Below are 14,744 nucleotides of genomic sequence, written 5' to 3'. Positions count from 1 at the left end.
CTCACAAGGCCAGGAGTCATGACCGGGAGGGAGATCATGGGCGTTTACCCAGGGCCTGGCTGGAGAGGAGTCCAGACCTCCACCTACCTGCCTGTGAGGGTCCTTCCTCAGTGAGGTGTCAGAAGCCAGGTGTGGAGGCCCCCTGTTCGTAAGCTAGGAACAAGCTCATCAGCACTGCCCATTAGAATGTTCTATGTTGCTTCAACTGAGCCCTTGACGGGCTCACAATATGGCTAGTGTGAGTGAGGAACTGAATTTTTCATCGTATTTAATTTTAATTAACTTGCATTTAAATGGAAGTAGCCAGACGTGGCTACAAGTGCTGTATTGGACAGAGCAGCATTTAGCTGAGGACTCCAGACTGGCGGTGGAAGCCAGGGACAGAAAGGTCATAGTTCATGGTCAACGCAGCTCTGGGCTTCGACTTTGGCAAGATGGGTGGGGTCTCATGGAGAGGAGAAGTACGACACTCAGTATCTGGCTCCACAGAGAGGCATACCTGGTTCCCTGGGGTCAAAGTGCTTGCTCACACGTGCACACATGCCTGCCGGTATGCGAGCATATGAGGGTGGTGCAGCTGAGGGTGACCACAGAAGCACTTGTGTGCAGTCTAGGAGTTTCATCCATGTGCATCAAGAGTCCATCCGTATATATACAACCTGGGAGCATGCAAGCCAGTGTGAGAACTCCTGGGTGCATTCAGGCCAGTGAGCTAGGGCCATCAGTCCAACAGGTCTTGCAAGAAGGCCCACATATATTGGTGCATTTCCACAGGATTGGTCTGGGGGATCCAGTGCCCCGTGCCTGGCAGGATGTGGGCTTCGAGCCGGCCTGGCACAAAACGGCTGCTGATGGCCTCTACCAGCCCTTGCTCAAAATAGGGGTCCTTCTCCCCCCATAGCAGCAGTGTGGGTGTGGCCAGCTCCTGGGGCTCCAGGGGGAAGGTCCTGTGATCAAGACAGACAGACAGGCAGAAGGATGGCTGCCCCACTCCTAGCCCCACGCCCACAACTCTCCTGAGCTTATCAGGACCTGGGTCCTCACCTGAAGATGTTTCGATAGTAGTTGAGGGGCCCAGTGAGGCCACCAGGCTGTGAGAAGTCATAAAGGAAGGCTTCAAGTTCACTGGGGGTCAACTGTGGGATGCCCCTCTTTCGGTGGGTGAGGGTGGTCTTAAGGATCTGGGCACACAACAGGACGCCGGTTTCAGTCCCAACCCACGACCCTCCACCCAGCCCTGGGCCTTCACCCTACTGCACCTGGAAGTCAGACATGGATAGCAGCTTCTCAGGCAGCCAGGGAAGCTGGAACAGGAAAATGTAGTTGGAACGGAAGAACTGGCCGATGTGGTGCAAAGAGTAGTCTAGGGTGGGGAGAGGAAGGCAGCGGTGAGGCCTGGGTTTCTGCGGGCCCCACACCTCTGCGCTTGACACATACCCAGATCATGCACACAGATATGCCAACACTCAGGAATATCACAGCTGCCTGCCTGAGCCTGTGGGGACACTCAATGGTCCTCTTGACCAGGGCACCAGCTTGTCTCTCTCCTAAGTGGTCGCTGTGCCCACAGAACGGGGGCACTTTCCTCCACAGTCCCCGGGAGGTCCCTGAGCCACTGGCATACTCCCCCTGCCATGTCTGAATGCGTTTCTCCTGCCTCATTCAGCAAACATTTATTGACCACCCACTGGCCTTGTTCTAGACTCTGAAGATATAGCAGTGAATGGAACAGACAAAACTCTCATGCCCTCAGGAAGCTGGAGACAGAGACAGATAAGAAACAACAAAAAAAAGAGTGAGAGAGAATACGGCTCTGACTACAATTCTGGGATTTAAAATTAGGTGATGTGATGGACACTAGGTGGCCAGAGAAATGACACCTCAAATGTTATTGTAGTTGCTTCTGTTTCCCCAACTGGACCATGGGATAATATTTTCATAAGCCCAGGAGGCTTGTGTAGGTTACTCTATGCAGGTTCCTTGTCAAAGCAATTGTAGGGCCTTTTTGGGCGGTCCAGTGGTTGAGAAGGCACCCTGCAATGCAGGGGACATGGGTTCAATCCCTGATCTGGGAAGATCTCACATGCTGTGGAGTAACAAAGCCCAAGTACCACAACTACTGGGCCTGTGCTCCAGAGCCTGGGAGCCACAACTACTGAGCCCACATGTCACAACTACTGAAGCCCACACACCTAGAACCCATGCTCTGCAACAGGAGAAGCCACCACAATGAGAAGCCTGTGAAACGCAACAAAGAGTAGTCCTTGCCCATCGCAACTAGAGAAAGCCCACGTGCAGCAACGAAGACCCAGCACAGCCAAAATTAAAATAAATAAATAGTAGATCTTGGGGGGAAAAAAGCAATTGCAACCTGCAACTGCTCACAAAAATGTGGATTACTCCTAGGTGTACTGTCACAGATTATAGATTGCGAGCACCATGGGGGAAGGAACCAGGTTTACCGCTGTGCCCCCAGCCCCGGGAGATGGACAGAGAGGTGCTGACACAGACATACACACCCCTTCACACAAGCACACTCCAGCATCCAGGACTCCCCAACACACCTTGGTACACTGACATGGGGGCAGCACTGACCACTACCATTCGCTCCACCAGGGATGGGTAATAGATGGAGAAATTCCAGGCTAGGAGTGCACCCCAGTCATGGCCCACGAGGATACACTTGGAATAACCTGGCGGGGAGGTCAGAGGAAACTGTGTAAGGCAGATGTCAGGTAGAGGTGAGGCAGGGGTGAGGGGGGCCAGGGCTGGGATGGGGGCACCTCCCTACCCAGGCCCAGAATGACATCCTGGATATCTGCCATCAGCAGGTCGATGGTGTAACAATCCACATCCTTTGGCGCATCGGAGGAGCCGTATCCCCGCAGGTCCACAGCCACCACGTGGAAGCGGCTCTGAAACTCCCGGAGCTGGTAGCGCCAGGAGAACCTGTTAGGCGGGCCAGGGAGGGAGGCTGAGTCAGGGTACCAGGGCAGCACCTCTGCATGACGCCCAGCAGGGACCCTGGGGTGACCCCCACTTTCCTGCTCAGGACTTCCCAGAAGGGAGGATGGGGAACCACAGCAGGTCAGCTGCGCCCTGGATTCTGGGCAGCCTCAACATGGATATTTCTGCGTCCCATCGCTTCAGGGCCTCCTGTCTCCATCTATCTCCGTGTGGACCCCTGTCCTCCAGGACCCCGTCTAGGCCTGATATACTTTGCCTTAGGGGCTCCCAGTTTACCCAGCCCTGTCTCCGCCTCCTCAGTACTCTAGTGGTCCAAGCTCCACATCTCCGGCCCCACCCCACCCCCTCCCGCATCCGGTCCCGTGCGGCTCAGGACCCTGGGCCTCCAACATACCAGTTCTCAGGGAAGCCATGCAGAAACAGCATGAGGGGCCCTTTGCCGCGTCCAGCAGAGACATAGTGCAAGCGCAGGCCCGAGCTCTGGGGGAGGGCACAGTCTGAGACCTGGGAAACCCCTCTTCCCCGGGCCTGAACACCTCCCTTCTCCCAGGTCACATGCGTACTCAGACTTGGATTCAACCATTTGCCACTCCGCACCGGTCCAACAAGAGCCGGCCTCCCAGGATCCTTGACCCTCGAAAGCCCGGTGACGGCGCCCCCTCCTGCCCACCCCCCCCCCCCCAACATACTCACCCTAAGAATCAGGAAGCAGTGCTCTCCCAGCGTGGGGTCGCTCAAGCAGACCGGTGGGGTGTGCCGGGGGCGCCCGCAAAAGCCGCGTCGCGGCCGGCACATCACGTGCGTGAGCGCGATGCAGCCATAGACAGCTGCAGCCACCAGTGCCGCCGAGAACACGAGGCTCCACATAAAGGCACGAAGCAGCTTCAGAGTGAGGCGCGAGGGCGCCAGTAGCGCGGTCACCACCAGCTCGGGCATGTCGCCGCGTCCCGGGACTACCGCGTTGCCGTCTGGGGTATGGGCGGGGGGCGCGGGCTGCAGCAGCGAGGCGGGATTTGGGCTGGCGAGCCCGCCGCCTTTGGTCTGGAGCCCCTCCGTATCGTCGGGGTTTGCCGAACGCACCGAGAGAAGAGCTGGGCGGCTCAGACCGAAACTGCCATGGCTTACAATTCAACTAAGTGTTAGATAAACACCTGGGCGCGACAGTGGCCGGGAGCAAGGCTCGAGGTGCGGGGGAGGAGGCTGCGAGGACCAGACTCAGGTGGTTGGGGTGGAGCCTTGGGGAGAAGGGATGCTAAAGGCTCGGGCTGTGGGAGGGATCTATAAAGGCTTAGGCGAGTCTTAAGGGGCAGGGGTCTAGTAGGACGCCGGAGTTGGCTGGGTGATCGGGATCTAAAGTCTAGAGGGAGACTGGGGTCCTGCATGAACAGAACACAGGAGGCGCTGTGGGTGAAATGGGTGGGGTCTGGGGCAAAGGGGCGGGGCAATGCAGAGTAAGTGCGGCCTACTAGTCGGAAAGGTGGGCCCCAACTAGGCCTAAGAGCGTTATATGGGACAGGGGCGCGGCTTAGGAGGCTGGGAATGAGGATGGAGCCTGGAAAAGGCGGGACCTAAGTTCGGCGGAGAAGGCCCGAGGAAGGGTCTGGATGGTTTCGGTGAGAGGGATGGACCAATGTGCTGCGAGTCGGCCTGGTTATGGGCCAATGAGGCGGGAGGGGCGGGGTCGGAACCTAATATGGCGGGTCAGGCGGGCCCGGAAGCGGAAGAAGGGGGATAGGTAGTGCCATGGCGAAGGTTAGGAGGGAGTTGCGGGCTGTCGCCGCGGCCCAAGGAGGCCTCGGAAGCTTCTGCCTCTACCCTCATCTCCCGGGAGCTCCCCTCCCTGGAGCGCGCGACCCTCCCCTCGGTCTGCCTCCGAGAGACCTAGCAGCACCTACACTAAGCTCTGGTTCCAACGGTGGTCCAGCGGCGCAGACCCCGAGCCGGCTCCAGTTGGTCCAGCGGATCCGTTGGCCCGCCCCTGCACGCCTGTGATTGGGTAGCAGCGGTTATTGATGTGCAGGCTACAGGTAGCCCCGGAGCCAATCCGCAGTTGCTGAGCCCGGGACTCAGCCAGTGGTGACCTAAGAAGACCGGAGCTTAACGCCTAGAGTGCAGGCCGGCCCGGGCGCTGGAGAACCGGACTGGTCGAATCACTCAGGCTCTGGTCAAAAGAGGAAACAGAGCAGGGTTGGACGAGAAGCCCGGGAGGGTAGCTTCTTCCTCCTCCAGTTTTGCAATCTTCCTCCCAAGATCCTAAACATTTCAAAGTTACTCATTATTTAACCCTGATAATAATCCTATTAAGTGTAGATACTATCACCTTCCTGCATTATAAACCAAAAACCTGAAATTCTAGTATTAAGTCATTTGCCTGAAGCCTAACAGCTGACTCAACAGCAATCAAGGACTTGAGAAAAACCTCAGTCTTAGGTTCCACCTCTTCCTCCAACCAGAGGCAGTCTTTGGGATGATTTTCGATATTTATTAATAGCTATCTCTAAATGTGTTTATGTGGTTTTATCTTTTGATTACCAATTTGGGGCATTGACCGTCATGGTCACCACCACTGCAGGAGCCGTATCCCTGTTTAGTTTTCCTACTGGTTTCCTCTAACTTTACCGCATTTTGTCACCTCTCATCCTCTCTTACAAGGGCTTTCGTGGTGACTTAGTGGTAAAATCCACCTGTCAACGCAGGAGATGCAGGTTTGACCGCTGGGTTGGTAAGATCCCCTGGAGAAGGAAAAGGCAACCTACACCAGTGTTCTTGCCTGGGAAACCCCATGGGCAGAGGAACCTGGTGGGCTACAGTCCCGGGGTCACAAGAGTCGGACAGAGCTTAGCTACCGAACATCATCACCAAATCTTCACTTACATCTACCAGTTAACCTTGCCTTTGTATTGTCAAAGCTGCTCAACATTGTACTTGTCCTGGGACCATATTAAGTTCATAGGTCCCAATTTATTTTTTTTAATCAAATACTGCAGTAGTGATTCAATCAGTATAAAATCAAAAGAGCTTTAGATCTGTAATAAAAATCCAAATTTAGGGAAGGAAGGGCAAACTTTAAAACAGCATCCAGTAGAGAAGGGCTGGGGATGGTGTAGGCAAGTGAACAGGCACGTTGCAACTGTGGGGATGTGTATCAGCCACTGTCAAACCAGTGTAGTTTCTTGGTTTCTCATGGAAAACATTTTATACACCTAGTTTTTTCCTTCTATACTTAAGCTCATTCAGTGTTCAGATAGGACCATTCCTTGTTTTTCTTGGTGATATTACCACATAGGTTCCTATTTAAAGGGAAATCATGGTTTATGTGGTTCTGTTTCAGTAAACAATTCATCTCAGAGCCCAACAGAGATCTATGATTACATTGCGTATATTATACAAACATTTGTTCACCTTGCGTTTATCACCCACCTTTTCTTGCACAGTTAGCCTGTATCATGGCTTTGGTTTCACTTACATTTTCCATCAAATCAATTTTCCAACCACTTGATCCAGGAATCCCTCCTCCTGAGGCCTCTAACCTGGCTGCTGCATACACCAGCCATGGCTGGCGGGTATTTGTGGATCTCCCTTCTTCTGCTGTTGCAGAACACTGACTCCTACATTCCCCCTACCCACACCCATTCCCAAGCTCTACCCTTAAAAAGACAGCAGGAGTCACAGGATGATAATTTTATATTCAGTACAAATGTTTATTTTTGCAATGAGAACTGCACAAAAAAAAAAAAAAAAAAACTTTTAGTATATAAGTGAAAAGTCTACGAATTCCCTTCTACAAATGTCTAAAGTGTTTAATACAAGTCTCAGATTCACTGACATAATTATTGGCCAAGCGATCCGTGCATACAGTACAGTATGGGCTCGTACACACCTCTTACTCTTGTATAGAACTAAGATTTCTAGTACTGTGGAGGGATTGGGAAATGGCCAGAGAAATTAAATAGTAGATCCAAGTTCTAATTACAACCCAGTTAGAGAAACACCCTTCAAGGAGGTGTGGAGAGGGCCATGGCAGAGTTAAATCTTTAGAAGGAAGGTGCAGACATAACCGTTTCTCCAGCTAAACAGACTTGGCCTGGGGAAGTTTCTGAAACAAAACACGGAACGAAAAATGAGGGAGTGGGATGAGAAGGAAGAAACCCCATGGAACCAAAATATAAGTCACACTTGAACCCGCACAGTGGTTTGTTTATAAGGAAGTGCTGTCGGAGGGGAAAAGGGTGGGGAAGAGTGTGGAGCAGAAGTGGGGCAGGTCTCTGGCTGAATGCCTGAACTACGATATACCATCAGTTGGGACGTTTGGCAGATCCCAAACCCAAGATACACGGCCTTTCTGCTTGAAAAAGAGAATGTGGGTTAATAAACAGTGCTGGAAATGTTTCACTTTGTGTCTGTGCATACGTGTAAGTGATAAAACGTTCATCCTACATCCTGGGGGCTGCTCTTGAGTACTGCCCTTGCCCTGTGGCTGGGGCATGTGTGTGCAGATGGGTGCACAGGCAGGCCCAGCAGGGTGTCCACCCGGCAGGCTTGGGGGTGGAGTGGGGGTGAGGAGCCTATCTGGGGGGATGTACATTATCTAAGTATCTGATTAACCCTGAGCTTAAATGAAAGGAGGAGTTCGGCTGAGGCAGGCAAGGTGGGAGACGTGGCTCAAGTCCTTTGGGTGAGTGGGAGATCAGGATGGAGGAAGGGCAAAGGGGAAGAATACTGTCTGGAGTTTGGCCAGGTTCTGCTGGAGCATGTCACCAACTTCGAGTCCGCAGGGAGGGATACCTGGGCTCCCAGTTACAGCTTCAGCCTAGAGGGGGGCAGCTCCTGCCCAGGGACAGGCCAGGTGGTCCCAGGTGGTAGTTCTTGTACTGAGGTGGTGTATGTGTGTGTGTGTGGGGGTGGGCAGACCTAGCCTAGGCAACAACAGGTGGTTCACAAAGAAATATCAGGGAGACGCCAGCATTAAAAAAGAGAGATGTGTTTATTCCATGATCAGTACAGACCAAATGCATATTCACCGTATGAAAGTCACACCAGTCAATGACTCCAGAGTTTGGCCAACACTGAGGCGCCAGCGTCATGGTGTAGAGTGGGTTCTCATGGCACGCGTAACCTCACCAAGGGCTCCAATTATAAAATTAAAAAAAAAAAGTCAGGAAGGGGCAGCCGGTTGGTAGGGCCAAGCGCCGGGCAGGGAGTCTGCCTCAGTCTGTGGCCTATGGCCCCTTGCGCCCGCCTCACCCCATGGCCCTTCCTCTCCTGGTTAAAAAAAAAAAGAAAAAAAAACTCAAAAACAAAACAAAACAAAAACAACAACACAGATTTTACGTTAAAAATAAAAAGAAGAAGCCAACAAACGGGGGGAGGAAAAAAGGATAAGAAAACGCAGTTTTCTGGTTTTATAATTAAAAATAGACTAGTAAAGTTTGAAACTCAGTAAAATATAGGCAGTTTTTTTTGTGTTTTGTATGTTTTGTTTTTTTTTGTGTGTGTGGGTTTTGTTTTGTTTTTTTTTTTTTTGAGTTTTTTTTTACACCAGTTTGGTGGAGTCACCAACAAACTTCAAACAAAGATATGCCAACTATGTTTCACTACACAGTACAGCCACGGTCACACACTACCCACAGCGCGGTGGCAGCCGCCGCTCAATGAGGAGACGATCACACCATTTCAGAGATAAGCAGTGCCATTGTGTCTGGAGGAGAAGAGAGAATTAAAAATAAAATAGAATCCAACAAAAAATATATATATAGAAAAAAAAAAACAAAACAAAACCAGAAACACAGGTGGGAAGGAACTGACTTTGGTTGGTGGCCTCACTCGCCAGGCGAGGCCGGCCCACACACACACGTGTGACAGTCACCTCGCTCCAGATTGCCATGGACACACACACACCTCCACGGCACTATTCCCTTTTGCACAAGCGAACACTTACAGAGAGCGGCTCTCAATTAAAGGCTTGTGGGGGGAGGGGAAGGGAGGGGTGGGGTCTGTTCAAGGCAAAGTCAGTGCCAGCAAGGGGGTGGGCCAGCGCCCTTGCCACCTCCAGCTCTTGCAAACCTGCCCTGGTTTCCTGGGTGTGGGCAGCGGCAGCTGGGGCATGGGAAAGGACTCCCAGCGGGCAGGACGTCACGAACGTCACGCTCTTGGGGACAGTAAACCAGTCACGGTGGCGGCAGCAACGATGTCCTGTGTATACTGTGTAGACATTTGGCAGAGAGAAGGGCTCTGCCCCACACGCGGGGACTCGGGGCTTGGGTCTAGCCAGCACTTGCTCATGGCGAGGCGTGCCCTGTGCCGACGTCCTGTGGAGGTGGCAGGACGTCCGGCTGGCTGTAAGGCAGACAGGCTCTGCGATCCTCAGCTGCCCATCAGGCCTTCCCCAGGCATAGCATGCAGGAGAGCCAGGCCTGGAGACACCCCCTCGCCGCTGCTACTGCCTCCACTGCTGCCCCTAACACTATGGAGAGTCAACGTTTTGCCAGGAAATCAAAGTCAGAAGTCACCCAGGTGCTCTCAGAAAAGATTTTCTTCAAATATTGACAACAGATCACTCTGGAAATTCATGTCAATGGTAGCTGCCATCTGGAGGAGAGAAGAGGGTGGGAGGAAGTGAAATTCGGTGCCCTGCCCTTGCCGTGGCTCCCAGAACCTCAGCCCTCCCTCCAGCAATGGCTCTCCCCACAAGCCCACACTGCAGCACTTCTCGAATCAGGCCTGAGCACCCCGGAGGCCCAGAGGCCAGCACAGCAAACAAGGAGAGGTCGGTCCTGAGTTCCTGCCCAGTGGCTCTCTGCTTGCACCCTGCCACCACCTCCTGGACCTCAGGGACCCCTTTCTCAACTCCCCCAGGGGTGGGTCTCTTCCCAGCAGTGCCCAGCAGAGCCCCTCGGCTCACCGCTTCCCGGCGCCTTCGCTCCTGCTCCTGCTTCCGGGCCAGCTCTCTCTGCTGGTCCAGCATGGACTGGGGCTGGGAGCTCCGGGCCTGGGGGGCGGCGGCGGCAGCGACGGCAGCTGCCTGCTGCTGCTGCTGCTGCTGCTCCTGGCGCTGCTGCTGCTGCTCCTGGCGCCGCCGTGCCTCCTCATGGGCTCGCCGGGCCTGCTCCAGGGCATCCTCATCTTCCCGGCTCCTGAGCAGGGCAGGGCTCCGGATCAGCGTCCACATGGGGACGGCTTTGAGCCCAGGGAGCCCCATGCCCCACCCAGATCCCACATCCACCTCATGCGCTCCTGCCGCAGCCGCTCCTTCTCCTTCTCTGCGTGCTCGGCCTGCGCCTTCAAGGCCTTCTCGCGCTCCTCCTTCTCCCGGGCGGCACGGCGGAACTGCTCGAAGCTATCACTCGAGGACTTGGCTGTGGAGGACGGGGTGGTGGGATGCTTCTGCACCAGGCTCGCCCAGGAGCCCATGTTCTTGATCTTTAGGTCCTGTGAGGCAGAGAGACCATGGGGCTGGTGAGGGACTCTGCTGTGCCTGGGCTCCTCGAGAGGCCCAGAGTCTGAGGACGCACCCACCAAGGCACCTCCCTGGGTGCCCTGGATGGGGTGGGAGTGAAGGGCATTCCTGGGTCCAACCACTCCTACCTTTTTGGGTGCAACTGGCGTCTTCGGCTCCTGTTTCTGTTTGTCCTTGTCTGGGGCCCCTGGTGGGGGTGCATTCTGCTCAGGGGGCCGAATGACAGGCCTCCCGACATCCACAGGTTTCATCTCAGGCCCTGGAACACAAACAGCCCATGGGCCTGGGCCCTGCCCACCTCAGCAGGGCACGGCTGACCGGCCCGCAGAAAGCTCACGCCCAGTGCAGGCCGGAGGCCCTCCACCTCTGCTGGGGCTGGGGAGGGCACTCACGCTGGGGCAAGTGGACGGGGGCCTTGATGCTCTCCGGGTGCTTGGGGGGCTCCGGCCGCAGTGAGGGGCTGAAGGGCTCACTGCGGATGATGGGTGAGTGGATCTTCTCCTCCTTCACCACCACCAGGGGCTGGGGCTGGACCACGGAGGCCGCGCGGAGCTCCTGGGACAGCACAGGCATGGCAGCCGGTGAGGCAGACAGCCACCTCTGGTCCCGCTCGCCCCCACCCCTGGGGGCTGATGCCTAGCCCTGCCCTTTACCTGCTTCTTAGGCTGGACATTTTGCTGGGGTGGCGACTGGTGGGTCAGGCTCTGGAACTGTGGCATCTGGGGGGAATGTATCATAAGCGGGGAGGGGGCTTCACGGAGGTGACCTAAGAGAAGGAACAAGGAGCTTATCAGCCAGTCTGGTGTGGAGGCCACAGGCCCTGATCCCAGCCAGGGAAGCCCTCCAATGGCTCAGGCACTGGCATCTCTGCTCACTGTGCTGCACTCAGCGGTTCAGCTGTGTCTGACTCTGCAACCCCACGGACTACAGCCCACCAAGCTCCTCTGTCCATGAGAATTCTCCAACCAAGAATACCGAATGGGTAAATTCCTTCTTCAGGGGAACTTCCCAACCCGAGAATCGAACCAGGGTCTCTTGCATTGCTGGTGGATTCTTCACCAGCTGAGCCCACTGTGTTCACTGTACTCACTGTAGAACAGGGCTCTACGGAGCCATGAGCTCAGTCCTGGTTGTCTGATACCACTGTGTGTGTGTCAGGAAAAACAGCGTTCATACAGATATATCTGGGCCTAGGTGGGGTCTGGACTTAAGCCCTTTTATAATTCTTAAAGGTGGTCCCATGGTATGACCTGGGTCAAATACGGGGGATGTCAATAACCCAACAGAGCAGGCAGCCTGGGTGCCCAGCTGTCCCCATGTGACTGGGCCAGTCTGCCTGGACAGCTGCTTTGGGTCTAAGGCCGGACGCCCAGGAACCTCCCCAAGACAACTCAACCTGCAGGGCCCACACAGTGGGGAGAAGGCTGGGACTGGCCTACCCCACAGCAGAACAAGCAATGGACACGCGGCTCTTGCAGAAGGTGGGCTGGCGCACCCACCTTCATCCAAGCCAACACTGGGGGGATCCAGGCAGCCTTGGCCCAGGCCTGCCAGAAATCCCCAAACACACAGCTACAACAAGCCCCCCGTGCGGCTCGCCCCCTTGGGAGCCCCTTCTGAGGCGGACCTAGATGACGGCTCCCAGGCCTGTGACATGGAGGCATCTCCTGCCTCCTGGTGGCTCACCCAGCAGTACATAAAGCGGAGCCCGGCAGCCTGGGGCAGCGCTTGCAAGCTGGCCGCCCCAGGGACGCGTGCCAAGCAAGCCTCCTTGGACTCCAAAAACTTGGCCTTTGACCCAAAGCCCCCAGCTGGACTCCAACACACATCACTCCCTGTGATCCATTCCAGGCCACAGAACTCAGGCGGAAATGGGCCCAGGGCCTGTAAGCACAGGTAGCCAGAGGGAACTTGCCCTGCCCCAGATGCTGACTCTTCCAAAGACACCTCATCACCAGCCCACCCCTGGTCTCAGGCTTGAGGAAACCTCCAGACTTGTGCAAGCTGCTGGGACCACTACTGCTCTTCCCTGGAAAGGACGGCCAGCTGCTCTCAGCTCAGGATGCACCGCGAGCCGCTTGGCACCTGGCAGCTTTTACCGGGTTTAGGAATAGTCACAGCCTAAAGCCAACAGCTTTACTTAATTTGTCGGCAGCACCCACAGCACCCCTCAAGCCAGGCCGCACAGTCTATGTGCCAAGCCCAGGACCCTCACTCAGCTCTGGCCCTCACATGTCACCACAGCACGAGGCATCAACAAGAATACCCCCAGAGTGTTTCGGTCAGAGACACCTAGAGAACAAGTACTCAGGGAAGGCAGGAGAGCTTGGCCTGCCCAATGCTGCTGACTGAAAACGGGCAGTCGAGATGAGGCTAGAGGCTGGGAGCAGAAGACACAGATGGCTTCCCGGTAAGTTGTGTGCTACCTTTTAGCGCTTTTACCTTTTAATCAGGCTACATCTGATTAAAACATGAAGTATCATTGCTCCTTTTCTGCTGCCTCTCTCCAACCAACCCAGAGCCTCCAAGGCTCAGCTCTGAGCTCATCTCAGCCCGCCGCGCCCAGCTGACCCACCTGGCTCCTCGGGACGCGATTCTGGGCCTAGCCAGCCTCCCCAAAGCCCGGGGGCAGCGTGGGGACACTCACCAGCGGCATAGGGGTCCGACTTGTGGTGCCGGGGTGAAGGGTGGTGCTGGATAACCTGCTGAGGCTTGGCGGGCTGCGGCGGGGGCGGCTGCTGGCCCGCGGGCGGGTGGGGCGGCTGCTGGCCGGGGGGCGGCGGGGGCTGCTGGATGTGGGCGGGGAACGGCATGGGCTGCATGTGCACGGGCCGTGGGGGGGGCTGGTGCTGCTGCTGGGGCGGGGGCTGGGGCTGGGGCGGCGGGGGCGGCGGCGGCTGCTGCTGCAGCTGCTGCTGCACGGCGGGGTGGGGCGGGGGCGGCAGGGGGGGCGGGGGCTGGGACTGCACCTTCACGGAAGGGAGTAGTGGCGTGGGGGGCTGCACCTTCTGCAGCTGCTGCAGGTAGAGCTGCATCTGCATGGAGGTGAGGGGTGGGGCAGGCGGCTCTTCGTCCTCCTGCAGTAGCACTTGGGGGGGCTGAGCCATGGGGGGCTGCGGGAGGAGGGGCGGCTGGGCCAGGGCGGGCGACACAGCAGGGGGACGGGGCGCCTTGGGGGGCAGGGCGGCAGCTCGGTTACTGGGCCGTGATGGCTGCTGAGGCAGCGCGTTGTGCAAAGCTGCAAGGACGGGAGTCGGGTGGTGAGGCTCACGCACTGTGCGGCCCCCAGCCCAGCCTTTCTCCTCCATCCTGACCTCTGACTTGTCTCCCTCCAACTGGCAACCTCTCCCCACCCTCCTAGGCTTCCCCAGAACTCGAGAGTCAGGATGGCATCCAGGGAGGGCTACAGGAACAAGGCCCCCCGCCCCCACCAGCATCATCCTGCCCTGCGCTCCGTGCCCTCAACTTTCCTCCCTCCCCTCCAACTTTCTCCCCATCCCCACATCCCTTCCAGGATGAAAGTTCGTGCCCCCTTCCCTACCCCTGACTGGGAGCCGCAGAGGAGTCCCATCCTTTCCCACCTCACACTGTGAGGCTTGGCCCAGCAGACCTGAATCAGTGTCTTCTGCACCAAAGCACTGTCTCTCTACACAAGGTCTGTCCTGTCCTGTCCACGCTCCTGGCGTCATTTCCAGAATGGGCCCCAAGGAGCGGCCAATCTCCCCTGAGCGACCAGACGGCTGAGGCTAAGACGGGTTCTGCCGGCCGTTCTGGGGACCCTGTCAGCGTGCTCAGACCCGAGGGGCGCGGTGGCCGCTCACCTGGAGGAGACACCACCGAGTGCTGGTTGAGATGAGGCGGAGGGCTGTGCTCAGCAGGCTGGGGCAGGTGCGGGGGCAGCTCGGGCTGCGGCAGGTGCAGGATGGGCTGGGTGAAGTGGCCGATGGGGTCGAAGACGCTGCCTGGAAGCTGGGGCTCCAGCACAGGCACCTGGGCGGCGATGAAGGGCGGAGGCGAGGACTTCATCGCGGGGGCCGCCTGCTGCGGCATGGCCGGGGGCGGGGGCGGGGCCGGGGGCTGCGGCGGCGGCTGCTGCTGGGGCGGTGGCGGCGGGGGCTGCTGGGGCGGCGGTGGCGGCGGCGGGGGCACAGGGGCCGCGGCCTGCTGCATCTGCTGATGGTGGTGGTGGTGGTGCTGCAGGCAGGCAGGACAGGCTGACGTGAGGCCGGCCTGCCGCGCGCGTCTGCGCAAGACGCGGGGGCCCTCCCCGCCAGGGCCCCCACAGGCAGGTGGCCACTGCCCACCTGCTCCCAGATGCCCC

At 56.9% G+C, this 14,744-nt stretch overlaps 2 protein-coding genes across 3 annotated transcripts in view; both read right to left on the bottom strand.

Annotated features, from left to right (window-relative positions):
* Positions 1-251: 251 nt before the first annotated feature.
* Positions 252-5,109, bottom strand: EPHX3 (epoxide hydrolase 3). 2 transcript variants are annotated; one of them, XM_061150016.1, is made up of 8 exons: positions 4,863-5,109; positions 3,661-4,087; positions 3,362-3,447; positions 2,792-2,949; positions 2,565-2,693; positions 1,260-1,363; positions 1,045-1,181; positions 252-947 (listed from the first exon to the last, which is right to left on the bottom strand). In XM_061150016.1, exons 2-8 carry the CDS (start codon positions 3,901-3,903, stop codon positions 722-724), a joined length of 1,083 nt encoding a protein of 360 aa, XP_061005999.1. In that variant the 5' UTR covers positions 3,904-4,087; positions 4,863-5,109; the 3' UTR covers positions 252-721. The 2 variants fall into 2 exon arrangements, with proteins under 2 accessions (XP_061005999.1, XP_061006000.1); XM_061150017.1 differs by having other exon boundaries at positions 3,661-3,935.
* Positions 5,110-7,932: 2,823 nt separating this feature from the next.
* BRD4 (bromodomain containing 4) overlaps positions 7,933-14,744 on the bottom strand; it is an 86,035-nt gene continuing 79,223 nt past the window's right edge. The window contains exons 13-20 of the mRNA XM_061150014.1: positions 14,245-14,617; positions 13,071-13,661; positions 11,077-11,189; positions 10,816-10,978; positions 10,552-10,682; positions 10,190-10,395; positions 9,869-10,100; positions 7,933-9,555 (exon numbers count right to left, since the gene is read on the bottom strand). Coding sequence (XP_061005997.1) covers positions 9,487-9,555; positions 9,869-10,100; positions 10,190-10,395; positions 10,552-10,682; positions 10,816-10,978; positions 11,077-11,189; positions 13,071-13,661; positions 14,245-14,617 — 1,878 coding nt within the window. The 3' untranslated portion in view covers positions 7,933-9,486. The remainder of the gene's footprint in view (positions 9,556-9,868; positions 10,101-10,189; positions 10,396-10,551; positions 10,683-10,815; positions 10,979-11,076; positions 11,190-13,070; positions 13,662-14,244; positions 14,618-14,744) is intronic.

The sequence above is a fragment of the Dama dama genome, chromosome 9 (assembly GCF_033118175.1).
Source record: "Dama dama isolate Ldn47 chromosome 9, ASM3311817v1, whole genome shotgun sequence".
NCBI classification, from domain to species: domain Eukaryota; kingdom Metazoa; phylum Chordata; class Mammalia; order Artiodactyla; family Cervidae; genus Dama; species Dama dama.
Note: the sequence above shows the minus strand (reverse complement) of the source record. Positions and strands in the feature narration are given on the sequence as shown.